Below are 16,200 nucleotides of genomic sequence, written 5' to 3' on the forward strand. Positions count from 1 at the left end.
TTCACAACTGTACTTTTCGGACATAATCAAATTCACAAAATACAATCTTTATGAATTATAGATCGTAATATATGTATATGTACTCACACATATAGATACATATACTTAGGAATAATCTCATATGAAAACATGTATAACATAATTGTATATCACAAATAAGTAAATTCACTAGTAAACAACATAATTAAAAAAGAAGTTTATACATAATTGAAATCAAGTAAAAATAGGTAATAATAAAACACAAGCATTAAATAACTATAAACAATTAAATTATAGTTAGTATAAACATTAAAAAGAAACTTATACATAATTGAAATCAAGTAAAATAGGTAATAATAAAGCACAAGCATTAAATAAGTAACTATAAACAATTTAACAAAATTAAATTATAGTTAGTATTTCAGTCCTTATGTCCAAATCCATTGAAGTTCATCAACCATGTTCATCTTTCTCCAATTAGAGTCATCAAACTTCAAGATGTGTTATGTTGTCCATCACAAGTCCGAATTAGTCAAATGAGTACACCATTTCTAAGGGTTTTTCACAAGGAATTCAATGGTATAAGTCATGTAATTCAGTTCGAAGTTACATAGTCCAGAAATGGTGAAGAACCATAACAGTGCAGAAACCAATATTTTTGATACTGCCCTTTGATGTTTAAGTCTTTACGTACGGTGTATTTTACCATTAATTCTCAAACTTTCCAGATCACAAGTAGAGGTCCTAAGCTTCAAATTGATATAAAGTTTGTAGAAAACGGATAAGAAATGAGGGAGATATGAATTTTTGAAGTTGTGATGGCTGTATGAGATTTCCAGCGAGTTTAAAAGTTGAAAACTTTGATTAGCCATAACTTCTTCATTTCTTAACCTTTTTGAGTGATTCAAAAGCCTAAATTGAAGAACTTTTGATGAGGAAATTAATACTGTAATTAGTTTTGACAAAACATAATTTGTTATATACGAAAATACGGGTTTGCAGCAAAGCAGATCCTTTTCCATTTTATCATTGATTATGCAATTTGATAAATCTTAAAGACAAAAGAATATAGAAATGTATTCATGTACTTACTTAAGAAACTCAGAAGGTGAGGTGAAGATTTTGGTCTTGAAATCAAGCTTGGACTTCTTTGACAAAAAGGGAATTTCTTAAGAGAAAAAGAGTGAAGGATTTGTGTGAGAATCTTGAGTTTTCTCTTCAACTAAGGAGGCTTCAAATCAGTTTTGCACTTGATTGTTAAGCTTGTAGGAAAAATATGATAGAGATCATGTGTTTATATAGGCTAGAAATAAGCATAAAATAAGTAAGTGACTTAATATTGTAAGGTGAGTGATTAATCACTATTTAGGTTAAATGATTAAAGGAAAAGATAAAATAAAAAAAATAATAAAAGAAAGAAAGCATAAATCAGCTTGCTAATTATATATATATATATAGATATATATATATATATATATATATATATATATATATATATGTATGTATGTATGTATGTACACACACATCCATATGCACATTTACCCAATTAATAAGTAAAGAACTTTAGTGCTTTCTTAAGGTAAAAATAGCAATAATTAGTACTAAAATGACATGCATCACAAAAATAATATAGATAATAGTATTGAGCTCAATAATAAATATCGAGTGTACACAAGAAATACGAACTAAGGTATTTTGATAAGTTTACTAGAAGTCTAGTATTAAAAAAATTACATATCTTCTCAGTGCGGTATGTGATGATATTGATTTCTAAAAAGAAAATACTCAAAACAAAGTAAGACTTTTCGAATATAACTAATAATATAGTGTTCTATAGTTGACTCTAATTTTCGGGTTATTACAGTATTCTTCAACAGAGCGAGGTTCGATATCATCATATTCTATAATTCCTTTTGCAATATGATATGCAAATGCATCATCAATCGCCATAGAATTTCTATCCATCATCTCATGTACACTAGTGTAATTTATGGAGATCTCTCTATTCTCTGGAGTTGGTTCTGACATTGGAGCGTCCCCCAATGATGTCTCTTGGACATAACCATATTCCGGAATATTCTCATGAGATGGATTATTCACATCGATGATTAATGGATTATTTTGTGCCAAACTCGCTTTCTTTCTTGGGCGAGAATCCATCGAACCTATGGGCCTCCCGCGCTTCCTGGCAGGAGCCGTGGGCCTAGCCATAACGTCACCATCATTGAGAGATGGGACGTTGGCGCCATGCTCATGCATTCTTGAGTTGACGTCATGTCCTCTACTGTCACGCCCCGAATTTTGAATAATAAATTCAAATCCGAAACATGAATTAAACCACTTAATCAAATAAACGTTCTGAATTTTTTTCTCAATATAACCTCACCACACGGTACACAAACTCCAAATCTCGAAACCTCGAGTTCATTATTACAATTCACTCTCACAAGCAATATTGTAAAGCTCTAAATGAGCATAATACACCTCACAAAGTAATTTAGATCGACACAATTGCAGCTACTCTACGCAGCTCGATCTCCATCCTGATTCTCTTGACCTGTAGTAGTACCCGCTACACAATTTGAATAGTGTACCGGGATTGCAACAACACCAAACCCGGTAAGCTTTTGACAGCTAGTATGAGTAAACAAGAAAGAACTGTGATTTATTAAATTACAAGACCACCACAAACCCACGTTACTTTCTCACTCTCATATATATATATATAGACACTTATGAATTACTCTCAATTTCCCTCATAAGGTCACTCACTCTCATATATATATATATATAGACACTTATGAGTTACTTTCAATTTCGCTCATAAGATTTCCCAACATTTGGCAGACAGACTCATATATATATATAGACCCTTATGAGTTACTCTCAATTTCCCTCATAAGGTTACCACATATATATAGACACTTATGAGTTACTCTCAAATTCACTCATAAGGTCACTCCACATTTGGCAGACAGACTAGAGCTCTAACTGAACGTAACCACTCGTCCGGCCACAGACGTGATTACGATTTAATACTATTAATAACCACCAGCCCGGTACGAGAGCGTGATTCACTAATAGATGCCATGGTCACCTCGTGACCTAGTGATCTCCACAAATCACAACAATTTATTGTTCCTCAACAATAAAACTCAACACCTCTCACAATATATTGTTTCTCAACAATAACTCAACACAACTCCAACAATACATATTATTTCACGTAAATAATATATATATAGACATTCACACAGGAATGCCTATTAATACCAACTATAGTTCATATGATTGCAATAAAATAACGTAATTAAATGTATTGGGTTCGTAATATGAACCACGTGAGGTTTACTCACCTCTAATCCAGCTGCGTCTTCTTAACAGCTCCATTAACAATCTCACGAATCGTCCGCCAAATAAATCCATCGATCACCTAATCCAATAATGATCTTAACTTAGCCAACAACTCAAAAGCACACATATACGGAAATCCAACGGTCGGATTCTAATTTAATGATGATCCAACGGTCGGATCGAAATTATACGATGATCCAACGGTCGGATCGAAATTATACGATGATCCAACGGTCGGATCCTCACGGATCGCCCTTAGGATCATCCTCCAAAATTATCACAAAGATCCAACGGTCAGATCTTCTTGAATCACTCTAACAAACATCTCCATAAAATTATACGAAAATCTGACGGTCGGATTCTCACGAATCGCCTTCCGAATCACTGTTTTACATTTATACGAAGATCCAACGGTCGGATCTTCGCCCATGACCTCACAAAGTCACCGGGACAGTCATACGATCAACATATTAAAATTTGAAGTAAAACCGATGGTCTGATCTTCGCAGATCGTAAACCGAAGATAAAACGTAAAAACCGTAAATAGTAACGTCAAAACGTAAATCCACTATTTACCAACTTTTTCTAACATAACCTTGTAATATATCAAAACGCTCGTATGGATGCGTAGATCATCGCCTAGATAATGAAAACTCGAAATATGGTCTGACGCGCCGCCACAAGCGGTGGTCAACTCCGGGTCAACCACCTCCGATGGCAAAGCGACCAACTACAAACTTGTTCAAAATGAAAGGGTGATCGACTTTCATACCTGGAGCTAAGCCTGGTTCGGCCTAGATCGTCCTAGATCAAGCGTTGAAGTTGGATTAATCTCGACCGCACGATCAGATCCTAGATTGAATCAGAGGCGTCCAAAAAGTCAAACCTTGATCTAGCGGTCTACACTCAAAATTGTGATGAAAGACTTACATAGGGGTGATCAGGGGGAGGAGGAGATCACGAAACTGGGGACGATCGGCCCATGCAACGCCGGAAAATGGGTTTCCCGGTCGGGTCACCGATCGGAGGCTGGGTGGCTTCGATCCGGGGATAGGGACAGCGGCGGGGCAAGGCGACACCGGAGGGAGGCTGTGCGTGCGACGGCGAGCTCGGGGAAGGCCGGGTCGTGGCCGGAGGATGCCGGAGGAGAGAGAAAAGTCCGGGTCGGGTCGGCGAAAACCCGCCGAGTCTGAGGGTCGAAGGAAGAGAGAGAACGGAGGTTCTGGGGTACTATTCCGCAAAATCTCAATTTTTTCGTCCTTCATGAATAAATCAGAAATTTTCCCCTATTTATAGAAAATTCCCAAATTTCAAATATTCATAACTTATTCATACGAACTCTGAATATTGCGTTCCACATATGCACGCGATCATATCGACGAGCTCTACAACTTTCATGAAGGAAGTTTTCCCAAATTTTGAACGGATAAAAAGTCAACTTTCTCGAGCCCCTAAATAACGTTCGTTTTCGAAAATAAAATCGTTCGAACTAATTCCACAACTTCTTCAAGCTTCGTACTCGCTCCTACTATCGTGAAATCATTTCTAAAAATCCATGCAATTCAATTTGGATTTTTCGGGGTATTACATCTACTTTTAGGGACATCAATCCTTGCAGGCACGTTTGCAGCAGGTATGTGTGATCTCGTCACTTTAGCGATATCAGAAAACGCATCAGGCATCGATTCTGCTACGTTCTGAAGATCGAGAATTCTCCGCACTTCAATTTCGGACTGTGCGGTTCGGGGATCAAGATGAGACAGAGTGGGGACAGACCACGACAATTACTGTCGTTCTTGTTGAACATTGATGTTCTTATCTCCCCCTAACGACGGGAAGACTGTCTCATCGAAGTGACAATCCGCAAATCTAGCGGTAAAGAGATCGCCTGTCAAGGGTTCTATGTAGCGGATAATCGTTGGAGAATCATATCCAACATAAATGCCTAATCGTCTTTGAGGACCCATTTTGGTGCGCTGTGGTGGCGCAATTGGCACATAAACTGCACACCCAAATATGCGTAAGTGTGAGACATTAGTCTCATACCCAGTCACCATCTAGGACACAGAAAAGGGTTGAGTGGCAGTGGGCCTCAGACGAATAAGCACAGCTGCATGCAATATTGCATAGCCCCAAGCAGAAATAGGGAGATTGGTGCGCATTACCAATGCCCTAGCAACCATTTGTAGTCGTTTAATGGCGGCTTCTGCGAGACCATTTTGGGTGTGAACATGAGGAACAGGATGTTCAACATCAATCCCAATGGATATGCAATAATCACCAAAAGTCTTTGATGTGAACTCTCCAGCATTGTCTAATCTTATAGACTTAATAGGATGATCAGGGTGGTGAGCCCTTAACTTAATTATTTGTGCTAGGAGTTTAGCAAATGCAGCGTTCCTTGTGGACAATAGCATGACATGTGACCAGCGTGTCGATGCATCAACCAATACCATAAAATATCGAAATGGTCCGCATGATGGTTGAATAGGTCCACAAATATCACCTTGGATTCTTTGTAAGAATGGTATATTTTCTTTGGTGTCCTTTGCATAGGATGGTCTCGATCCTAACTTTGCTAAAGAGCAGGCTTTGCAGAAAGAATGATGGGCTTTAGAAACAACCAATGAGGATTTTGGTTGAGCCACAAAGTCACAAGTGACTTTAGAAGTAAAAGTTGGAGACAAAGGAGCCTTGGTGGCGTCAATGCCACCCTGAGGCCGCAGGGGGAAGGCGGCGCCGGCCAAGGATGGCCGGATTTGGGGGTGAACGGCGCCGTGAGGCGCAGGGGCTCCTTCGGTGTCCAAAAACCGAGTTTTACTTCTTTTCGTTCGGAAAAAGGGATGTCCGTGTGAAGTCTTTAATATACGGATCATCATGTCACGACCTGGATGTCCCAAACGGTCGTGCCAAAGCCTATATGTGTCGGAATCCCATAAATCATCTCTCATGACATGGTTGGATTCAATGACTCGAATAGTGGTTGCATACAACCCACTAGAGCGACACATAAGTTTCTCTAAGACTCGTTTATGTCCGTAGTCATTAGAGGTGATGCAAAGGAACTCTTGTCCATTCTCACAATGTGTTTCCACATGAAAACCATTGGCTCTTACATCTTGTAAGTTAATAAAGTTCAAAAAATATGTCCATGACATGAGATAAAATCAATCGATACTTTATTAATAATAGCCAATGATTACATCAAAGTTTCTTGACCAAAATCTAATCCAATATAAAAATCAAACCGTAGACAAATCGTAGTCACTCAATCCGTTCGGTAATTTCAATTTAGTTGTGACCAGGTAAGGTAAGGCGAGATTTTGGTGGAGCATTGCTCACTTTTAAAACTGTTCTCTCAGATCAAACCTTGCCTAGACATCACAAGTACTCTTGAGTACGCCTAGAGGGAAAGAGTTAATACAATAAGTCATTTTATTGATTTAAGGCATAATTGCCATTACATAATTCTTGGACAAAATAAAAGACTATAAATAAAAATCTGCGGCATTTTGTCTTCATCGCCAGATTTAAAGTCTTTGTGAACTCGAAGTCTTGATCACCATGATGCGACTACCTTCGTAGGTACATTGCAAATTCAGGTCCATTGATCAAACGTTCCATATCAGAAATAGACACCATAAAGAGGATTCTCCCTTGATTGAGGCGCATTGGCGCAATATGCATAGTCCCTAGGACTGGTGGCGTTGGAAAGTGGTGCCCATGGCCAACGTTGGCTCCATGGTTTCCAACCCTATTTCCCTCAAAATCACGCCTCCTACGGTCGTGGGATTGTCGCCTTGAGCGATTACCTTCTTGAGCATTTCGATCGTATGGATCATGACGTCGATGGCAACTTTCTCTAGCCATAGGACGATGCTCTTGATAGCTATATTGAAGCCTATCAAATCTTCTTTGCACAAGTTCATTGCCATGTCTTTCAGTAGTGGCCATAGCTTCAATAAGCTGTTGAAAACTTGTGATCCGTCTTGCATTTACATGAGTCTGGAATAAGTCAGAGGACCTCATAGCACAGGCGGGGAAGGTATTGAGGGTTTTCTCAATCAACTGGTCTTCTGTGATTGTTTTTCCACAGAGACGCATAATTGCTCTGATGCTGAGAGCTTCCGAATAAAATTGCATGACAGTGTCAAATTCAGAGAAGCGAAGATCTTTCCATTCTGCTTCTGTATTCGGAAGTATGGAGTCACGAACATTGCCATATCGTTCGCGAAGCGCATGCCAAAGCTTTATGGCGCTATCCTCATTTATGAACTCAAACTGTAGGTCACTATCCATGTGACGTTTCATGAAGGCAAGTGCCTTGGAATTATCTTTCTCAGTTTGAGGGTCTGGAGCTGTTTCTATAGGACAAAGCTCTTGGATAGTATGCAATAAATCACGGGCAATAAGGTGGATCTCGACATCAATGACCCAAATTAAGTACCTGTTGCCTGCATAATCCAATGGAACAAAATCGAGTTTGTTCATGTTTGACATCCTGAAAGATGAAACAAGAACAAGTTAGTTTCGGAGTCAATGCTTCCACGAAAACTAATATAAATAAGATTTCCGAGCTATGCTACCAAGAAATCGATTTCCAAGAATAATTGGATTAGACCGAAACAATGATGTTTGAATAGTCAAAATAGATGCTCACGAACGCTCTTAGTCCGTAGCATACGAACGCTCTTAGTTCGTTAAATCGATGCTTACGGACGCTCTTAGTCCGAAGTCTTACGAACGCTCTTAGTTCGTTAATTGCGTGAATCCCCACGATTCCGCTTTTCAAGAATCGAACCCGCGTTATAAGAAAGGTGGGATGTAGAAGAAGGGAGGTTTTCAAGTCCCCGAGAAAAGAAGAAATATTTGAATTATAGGAACTTCAAAACTTACTCTTGAATACTTACTTGTATTTGGATCACGCGCGTGTCGATGCAGGCGTGATGGAGCGAAGCAATCCAAGTAGATGCGTGCAGCGAATGCGGGGCAGCAGGGGCTGCGGTGGTAGTAGTGGTGCAGGAGCAGCGGAGGCAAATTGCAGGGGCAGCAGCAGTAGTGTAGGGGTGCAGGTGCACGGGTGCGTAGGGCAGAAACGCTAGCCAAGCTAGTTGGAGGACACGGACGCTGCAGGGGCAGCAGTAGGCGCAGGGGCGCACGCGGGGCAGGCTGCAGCGATGCTAGCACGGGCTAGGGGCTGCGGCAGTTTTGGCGATATGAAATTCTTTTCGGCTTTTTGGCTTTTTGGCTTTTGTGGTTTAGGGCTCGTGCTGATAACGTGTTTAAGTAAAATAGATTCGAGAGAGAATTGTAGAGAGAGATGTGTATTATTATTGAGAATAGGAGCCCTATATATAGGGATTACAAAGTGCTAGTTCTAATGTTACAAGGAATACCAATCCGTGTAGGATTGGGAAATCTAGAACCTTCTCTCCTATTGCTACTCCTAGTTTGATAAGGCACACTAAATCGATATTCCTTCAACAGTTTGTTTGTTTTCTTTTTTTTTTGAAGTGCTATAACTTAGTGTATATATAATCATTTTTTTCCCTGCAGCACACCTCAGCCCCCCTCTCTATCCGTGCCTGATTTGAGGAGTCAAAATTTTTAAAAGGATCAAGTGAAACATGAAGAAAGAAGAAAATGGCTGAAAAAAAAAACAAAATTAGCCAAATTCGTATTGATTTCAAGGGTCCGAGGTGAACTTTAAAATTGATGTTCTATACAACTCGTCACGTGATAGAGTAAATACAAAAAGAGATACATTTCAATATCTTAAGAAGTTGAAAGCCTAAGATGATTGTCTCGTGTGGCTACTCTCAGGTACAAACTCGATCGATAACCTTTAGATATATAGTTTGATCATGAGGACAAACAGGGACAAAGATCGAAAATGGTATTGAAAGATTGGAGGAGTCTATATACACATACCTTGTTTAGTTCAAATTCAGCTTCGATGCCGATCGAGAATCCCATCTCCGATGTCCATGGCCGCAATCAAGAGACAGACAAAGATGCCTCCTATTTTAACCATTCTCACGCTCTCTCTCTCTCTTCACTCTGATGTATTCTGCTAGTTTTAGGCAAGAAACAAAGCTCAGAAAACTGGGAGCGAATTGAAGATCGAGCGAGGGGTATTTTTATATGTATGAAAAAGGGGATGTACTCTCCACACTCTGATTTTTAGGTAAAAAGGTACCAGACCTAATTCCACATTGTGAAGAGAATGCCAATATAATAACTAGTTGGTTATTTAGAGTAATAGTTACAGTCATTGAACTGAAATGTATAGATGATAAAAAGTTGGTAAGCATATAAAAATGAAATGCATAAACCATAGTTAGAGCTGCAAAATCAGATAGTAAAAAGTTGCACATGATCTTACAGTTGCAAAGAGCAAGCTATCCTTAGTTCAACACATTTAATTCCTTTCAACTAGAAGCAATGATAAAATCGTCAGCAAAAATACTTAAATAATGTATATTGGAGCATGAATTACCCAAATAACTTGACAGAAAATAACAAAAACCAATGTACAAGTCCATAACATTGCTTCATAAAAATAAAAGCTAATAAACAAGAGTAACTAGAAGCATCAAAACCAATCAACCCTCAATAAAAAACACAAACCCCTTTTGAAACCCACCCCCACAAACAACCGCTCCTTATCTCTGAAACCCCCCTCATATTATAGTTTTCCTATGGCAAAATCTTTCGAATTCTAGCATAATATAGTAGAACAAATCATGTCTATAATCATAAGGCTATCATTATTAGTTTGTTGTAAAGTTCTATAGTTGCTTAATGGATTCAAATACACCAAACAATTTCAGTTAGAATCTAACAAGGAATGATGGACTCAAAAAGGCTCGAATGATCACTGAACTCATATTTTTCTTTCATGTCTCCATTGCAAATCAAGTGTAAAATTTTCTCCAAAGATTGATCTAAAGTTGCTTGTTCTGCTTTGATTGAACTTCAAAGCATCACATTAGAGAGATAGAATGACTATGCTAGAGAAGTTTTTGATGAAAAAAAAAAAAGGAATCAGAAAGAGTTTTGAAGTTTTCTGTGCCTGCGGAAAAATAAGGGTTTAGGATTTGAGGATGATTGAATTGCCAAATTAAAAAAAAATTAAAAAAAAAAACTTAATTGCAAGGGAGGGTAGTTAGGGTAATTTGTAAAAAAAAAATTTAAATTAAAGTAATAGAAAAATAGAGTGTGTGTGTGAATAGAGAAAAAAGGTGTGAATAGCACTACCCTTTTTTATCTACAGTGACGTCACTTTATTTTATATATCTATATTGTTTTTAGAAAGGGCCAAACGGCAGCCCTCCTATAACAAACTCCTAAACCCTGTATCTATATTGAGCAAGGTTGTAATACAAGAGTCACAAAATGGAAGCCATGAATGGCCTTAAGCTCCTGTCTTGTTTTTTCTTCTTCTTTTTTTTTTTTGAATAATTAAGCTCCTGTCTTTCTTTTTTTTTTTTCCGAAAGGAATTAAGCTCCTGTCTTAGTTAGAAAGAAAATTTAGAAAATTACCACTACTCAAGGTTAAGAGAAAGAAAATACTAAGCGAGTCTTATACTATAATAACCAGCTAATTAAGCTTTCTAATCAATCTCACTAATTGAACCTCTACCATTAAGACACGTGGCACTGCATTCTTATGATGAAATACTTTGATTCTCAACACCCTCAAGTCTTGACCATTAATGAAACCGTAGAATATAAAAGGAGGACATGCATAGTGTCAAAACCCCAAATTACAATAGGCAAAAAATCACAGATAGTCACTGAGTTATGACTCATTCGACACTTAACTCACTGTATTTTTAACAATATCACTTAACTCACTCACTTTTACATCCGTCTTTCACTTAACTCACTGCCGTTAATTCTACCATCTTTCACTTTAAAAGACGAATACCGTTAAAATGCATTTTTTTAGTACGTGTTTAGACAAATATACCCTCAATTTTAAATGACTTTTAATGGTAGAATTAACAACAGTGAGTTAAGTGAAAGACGGATGTAAAAGTGAGTGAGTTAAGTGATATTGTTGAAAATATAGTGAGTTAAGTGTCGAATGGGTTATAACTCAGTGACCATTTGTGATATTTTCCCATTACAATAACCATCGAGTGAACTCCCCAAAATAATATCAGAATTCTCTACTAAATTTATGTATTCCAACAAGCATTAATTAGCAAAGAGTAATCGATTGACATCTCTATTTGCTTTACATTTGTGGTGACATAACGAAAAGACATTGCTCACGCAGAGCCATAGCACAAAGATACTAACTTTCCCATTATGCATGTTGTCGTTGGAAAGTAAATCCGATGACACTTAACTTCATCCTACCATTAGAGTTGCGACGATTTGACGAAGTAAGAAATATATTAAGACCTCCAATAATGTGTTTTTGTTTGTTTTTCCCCATCTAAAGTTAGTTGTAGATTATGGGTGCGGGTCGAAGTTTTGTTCTCAACTCTAACGGCTAAGAACATTTAATTTTCTTATACTGAATTCTTCTTTGAAGTTGTTTGTTAAATAATAAAAATGATAGATTCTAACTAATTCTCACTCTCCAGTCTTGCTCTTCCAAGAGAGCAGTGTACAAATAGTCGAGAATATCGCAAATGGTAGAAGTTTCACCGGAGGGGAGAATTGTCATTTCAGAGTGGGAAAATAGAAAGCGATGGATTAGTAAAGTTGAAAAAAGCACAAACAATCCTTAAAGCATGCTTAGTTAATGCTACTAATCACTAATTAGTCGGTCGAAGTGGTGGTAATGTAATATGCCACACAAAACAGGCCATGAACAAAGCACAAGATGCCTCCGATGGAAAGAAATTGATGGTGTGTGAAACCACATGAAGCTCTTGACTTGTGGTTCGACCAAGTCCCTATCACCAGCATCGACAATCCAACGGCTAGAATGACCCTGATCATCATCAATCACAAACACATTGATCAGATTAAGAACGAGAAATTAACAGTGATCTAGTTTAATTAATTAATTAGAAATTAATTCTAATTAACCATATATACCAGGTGAAGACGAGGCATGCGAGTGAGAGTTGTCTATTAGGAGGAGCCTTTTGGAGCTCTTCTTGAGAGCAAATGCAATTGTTGCATCCACCAAGCAAGTTAGCAATGACATGAGCAAGAACCAGAAGTGCTGCTGCACCTAACCCTAGCTTGAATGCCGGATGGCTTGGCTCTCTACACTCAAAGATCCATAACCTTAATTGTTTCACCTATTCAGGAAATTAAGGAAAAATTGGAATATTAGTTTGAAGTTACAAATGAGGAGTCAATTTTTTTAAGAGGATCAAGCTAAACATGAAGAAAGAAGAAAATGGTTGAAAAAACAAAATTAGCCTAATTCGTATTGATTTTAAGGGTCCGAGGTGAACTTTAAAATTGATGTTCTATACAGTTCGTCACGTGATAGAGTAAATACAAAAAGAGACACATTTCAATATCTTAAGAAGTTGAAAGCCTAAGATGATTGTCCCGTTTGGCTACTCTCAGGTACAAACTTGATCAATAACCTTTAGATATATAGTTTGATCATGAGGACAAACAGGGACAAAGATCGAAAATGATATTGAAAGATTGGAGGAGTCTATATACACATACCTTGTTTTGTTCAAGTTCAGCTTCGATGCCGAGAATCCCAGCTCCGATGTCCATGGCCACAATCAAGAGACAGACAAAGATGCCTCCTATTTTAACCATTCTCACGCTCTTTCTCTCCACTCTGATGTATTCCGCTAGTTTTAAGGCAAGAAACAAAGCTCAGAAAACTGGGAGCAAATTAATTGAAGATCGAGTAAGGGGTATTTTTATATGTATGAAAAAGGGGATGTAGTAGAGCAAGGAGAGAATGGATTGGCTTAGCTAGAAGGGATAAGTGGGAAGAAAAGCTTCTTTTGTCAACACAGAGTGCTCAAGCTTTAGCTTTAGTTTGCTTTTGGGTCTTCTTTCTCTTCTCTTCTTTTTCGGTGTTGGATTCCTTTGATGGAGGAGCAAGGAAAGTAGAGCATAAACCAGCTCATGGAGGAGCGTGCCTAAGCATCTCTATATGCCCTAGCCCACTGCCCAAGATGAATATCGGTGGGTAATTCTTCGATCCAGGACCTAGCTTTTTGACTTATAATATGAAAGCTTTTAATCGAACACCATATATACATTTGGATTTTGCACCAACAGGTCTTGTCTCATCATTTGTTTTCTGTGCAAGCCTCAGAAATTGTAGTCGCGTTTTCACACATTAATGTACATAGCAATAGTACGTAGACCAAATCATTCAGATCGACTAAAAGATAGAGTTCGATCTCTCTAGTCGATCTCAACCCACACTCATGCAACCTTAACTTTAGCCTTTAGGGCATCGGATTCTAATCATTTTATAGAGGAACGTGTTCCAAATTTTCTGACCTTGGAGAAGGAAAGAGAATTCGATTTTATAATAAGCAATTAGTCGAATCCCGAGAGGTACTAATTTCTGGGGATTTCCAAGTGTATATGAGCTATGAATTATAAAAACTTAACCTCGAGATCATCCTCCTCCCTCTCAAGAACGACTCACTCTAAGAGAGAAATCAATCATGGTTGACGGAATTAAAAATTGATGACACAAATTATTTTTACAATTTTACAAAGTCAGAAAACAATAAAATTTATTGAAAAAAATTTGTTTGATGTTTCGGTGTTTCCCTCAATTTGAATACATTCTAAAAAGCATGCTCTATAAATGTTGAGCTTATGGTACAAGAAAATTTCAAGAAAAATATAATGTTAACTTCTTTTGACATTTCATTACATTCTACGGTTGTCCGTATGTCATGTTTCTTATTCTCATCATTGGTAAAGTATGATTTTTAGAATGTGTTCCAATTTAAAATCTGTAATGAAACTTTTTTACATTTTTTTATTAAAATCTCTAATTGTTTCATTAGCAAACAGTGTTTTCTAATATATATTTTTATCAATAAAATAGTTGTCGGCCATCGTTTATCTTCAATATTTTTTTTTTGTGACTTGGCAGTACAGATTTATCATGTTGGCAAAGTTGTATAAGTGTGCTTAGTCCATTTCTATTCTACAATGATTCAATGAAGATTCAATGGCTTCAGACCAATCTATTTTCCTTGGCACTTGGGCAAAAAGTCAAAGTTCTTCACAGTTTGTCAAAAATGACTGCCAGAAGAAACCAAATATTTCTGATACGCGTTGGGGACTCGATATGCTCAAATCTGTGAGCATTAGTTGGGTTTTCCAAGTGTGTGAATCCACCAAGTTGTAATATGGGCTCATGCGCAGAACATTCTTCGATATTTATTAGGCCCAGATGAATCCTAGAAACTGATGACCCAGCAAACTGGGCAAGGAAAAGATTGCAGGATAGGCCCATTGAAGCCAAGAAATAGGCTAGTCCCCCAAAAAAGTGCATGACGGGGATAGAGGCATGCCTATCCCCAAAACACGTAGGAAAACAACATGGAATTAAAACAAATGTGAACTTGGAGGAGGCCAAAACACAGAAATAGTAATATTAATTCTTCATATGATCAGCTTTTTGTTTCTCTAGGCCAGGGAAATCAAGATCAAGCACAATGTCACCATCACAGAACCCATAACCAAACAAGACAAAATTTATTTACTCGCAGTTTTGTAATTCCTCAAAATTTTCCAACTTCATTTCAAATTTCAAAGCAAAACTTGTACGTACTACTTCTGCTGCCCCTAATGCCTTAGCTACCCAGCTATAGCCTAATACTCACTACCCAAACCAACAACTTTTCTGTCCATATCTGATTCTGACTTACCAACTTCAAAAAGTAATTATTAGTCCTAATAGAAAGTAGAAACCTAAACCCTGCAGATTGCAGCAAAATTAGCAGAGAGGCTATAGTTAATCAAGCTTCTAAATTAGTAGTAGAGGCAGAAGCAGAAGAGTCAATGAAGCTAGTAGTAGTAGGATAGTAATGCCCTGAAGCAGAGACCATGGCAGACCTGATGACGCTCTTCTTGTTCAGCAAAGCCAGCTGCTCCACCGAGAACACACACCTCCCGAGATCCGACATCCTCGTCTGCGCCACCGGCGAGTTCACCGCCACCTGCAGCATCTGGCTCCGGCTCAGCCTGGACAGCATCTCCACCTCACCGGTGCCGCCGCCGACGCCGCGTGTCAGGACGGGGAGGGAGCTGGCGGAGTCGGAGGCGACGATGGGCATGGCCTGGAGGGCGGCGACCTGAGCCTGGAGGAACCGGACGTAGCGGTGCGCCGCCTCGAGCATGGTGGCGTTGTCCATCTTCTTCTCCCACGGCAGCAGCTTCTGCAGGCACCGCATCTTGTCGCTCAGCGTCTGCCGCCTCTTCCGCGCCAGGCTGCTTCCACGTGGCACCACCACCGGAGCCGGCTGAGATTCTGGCGGCGTCGGGTAGAGCTGGTAGGAGGAGGAGGCTCGGGTTTGGTGGTCGAGGAGGCGAGGGCGCTTGTAGGGAGAGTGGTCGAGGGAGAGGAGGTCCGGGAGGTGGTTGAAGATGGAGTAGTAGTCGTTGAGGGACGACGTCTGAGCCGAAACGGCGCCGTATTGTGGTGGCTGGTGGTGGTGGTAGAGCGGCGGTTCGGTTTTGGGAGCGGTGAGGCTGCAGTAGTTATCGGCGAACAAGGAGAGAGGGAGTAAGGGCTGGGTGGTGTTGGCGGCGAGGATGGAATGGAGGTTGACGGGGAACATGCCGGTGAATGTGGCCTGAGTTTCCTCCGGCGACTTGCTGCTGCTCTCCTGATCCTTCACAAGCAGTGACATCAGGCTCTCTTTCTCCATTTTTTTTTTTTTTTTGAGA

The 16,200-nt window shown here is 39.0% G+C and overlaps 2 protein-coding genes and 1 long non-coding RNA gene across 3 annotated transcripts; all 3 read right to left on the bottom strand.

Annotated features, from left to right (window-relative positions):
- Positions 1 to 2,333: 2,333 nt before the first annotated feature.
- LOC133744498 (uncharacterized) lies at positions 2,334 to 9,415 on the bottom strand. Its single transcript, XR_009863421.1, has 2 exons — positions 9,265 to 9,415; positions 2,334 to 2,551 (listed from the first exon to the last, which is right to left on the bottom strand). It is a non-coding gene; the product is annotated as an uncharacterized LOC133744498 (long non-coding RNA).
- A 2,567-nt stretch (positions 9,416 to 11,982) lies between these two features.
- Positions 11,983 to 13,498, bottom strand: LOC133744499 (protein VASCULATURE COMPLEXITY AND CONNECTIVITY-like). The gene is made up of 3 exons (XM_062172600.1): positions 12,988 to 13,498; positions 12,394 to 12,602; positions 11,983 to 12,286 (listed from the first exon to the last, which is right to left on the bottom strand). The coding sequence occupies exons 1-3, from the start codon at positions 13,084 to 13,086 to the stop codon at positions 12,112 to 12,114; spliced, it is 483 nt and encodes a 160-aa protein (XP_062028584.1). The 5' UTR covers positions 13,087 to 13,498; the 3' UTR covers positions 11,983 to 12,111.
- A 1,381-nt stretch (positions 13,499 to 14,879) lies between these two features.
- LOC133732776 (transcription factor bHLH117) lies at positions 14,880 to 16,199 on the bottom strand (the record flags this gene model as incomplete). Its single annotated transcript, XM_062160360.1, has 1 exon — positions 14,880 to 16,199. A coding segment is annotated over one exon (930 nt), but the record flags the coding sequence as incomplete, so codon positions are not given.
- Position 16,200: the final 1 nt, after the last annotated feature.

Source organism: Rosa rugosa, chromosome 1 (genome assembly GCF_958449725.1).
Source record: "Rosa rugosa chromosome 1, drRosRugo1.1, whole genome shotgun sequence".
NCBI lineage: Eukaryota > Viridiplantae > Streptophyta > Magnoliopsida > Rosales > Rosaceae > Rosa > Rosa rugosa.

What these genes read in the sequence shown, in the direction of transcription:
- LOC133744499 (XM_062172600.1), bottom strand. Translation starts at nt 13,086, where the DNA reads ATGGTTAAAATAGGAGGCATCTTTGTCTGTCTCTTGATTGTGGCCATG. An exon ending in CTGAACTTGAACAAAACAAG is followed by an intron (nt 12,603 to 12,987) that starts GTATGTGTATAT and finishes TTTCCTGAATAG; the next exon opens with GTGAAACAATTAAGGTTATG. An exon ending in GCATGCCTCGTCTTCACCTG is followed by an intron (nt 12,287 to 12,393) that starts GTATATATGGTT and finishes GATGATGATCAG; the next exon opens with GGTCATTCTAGCCGTTGGAT.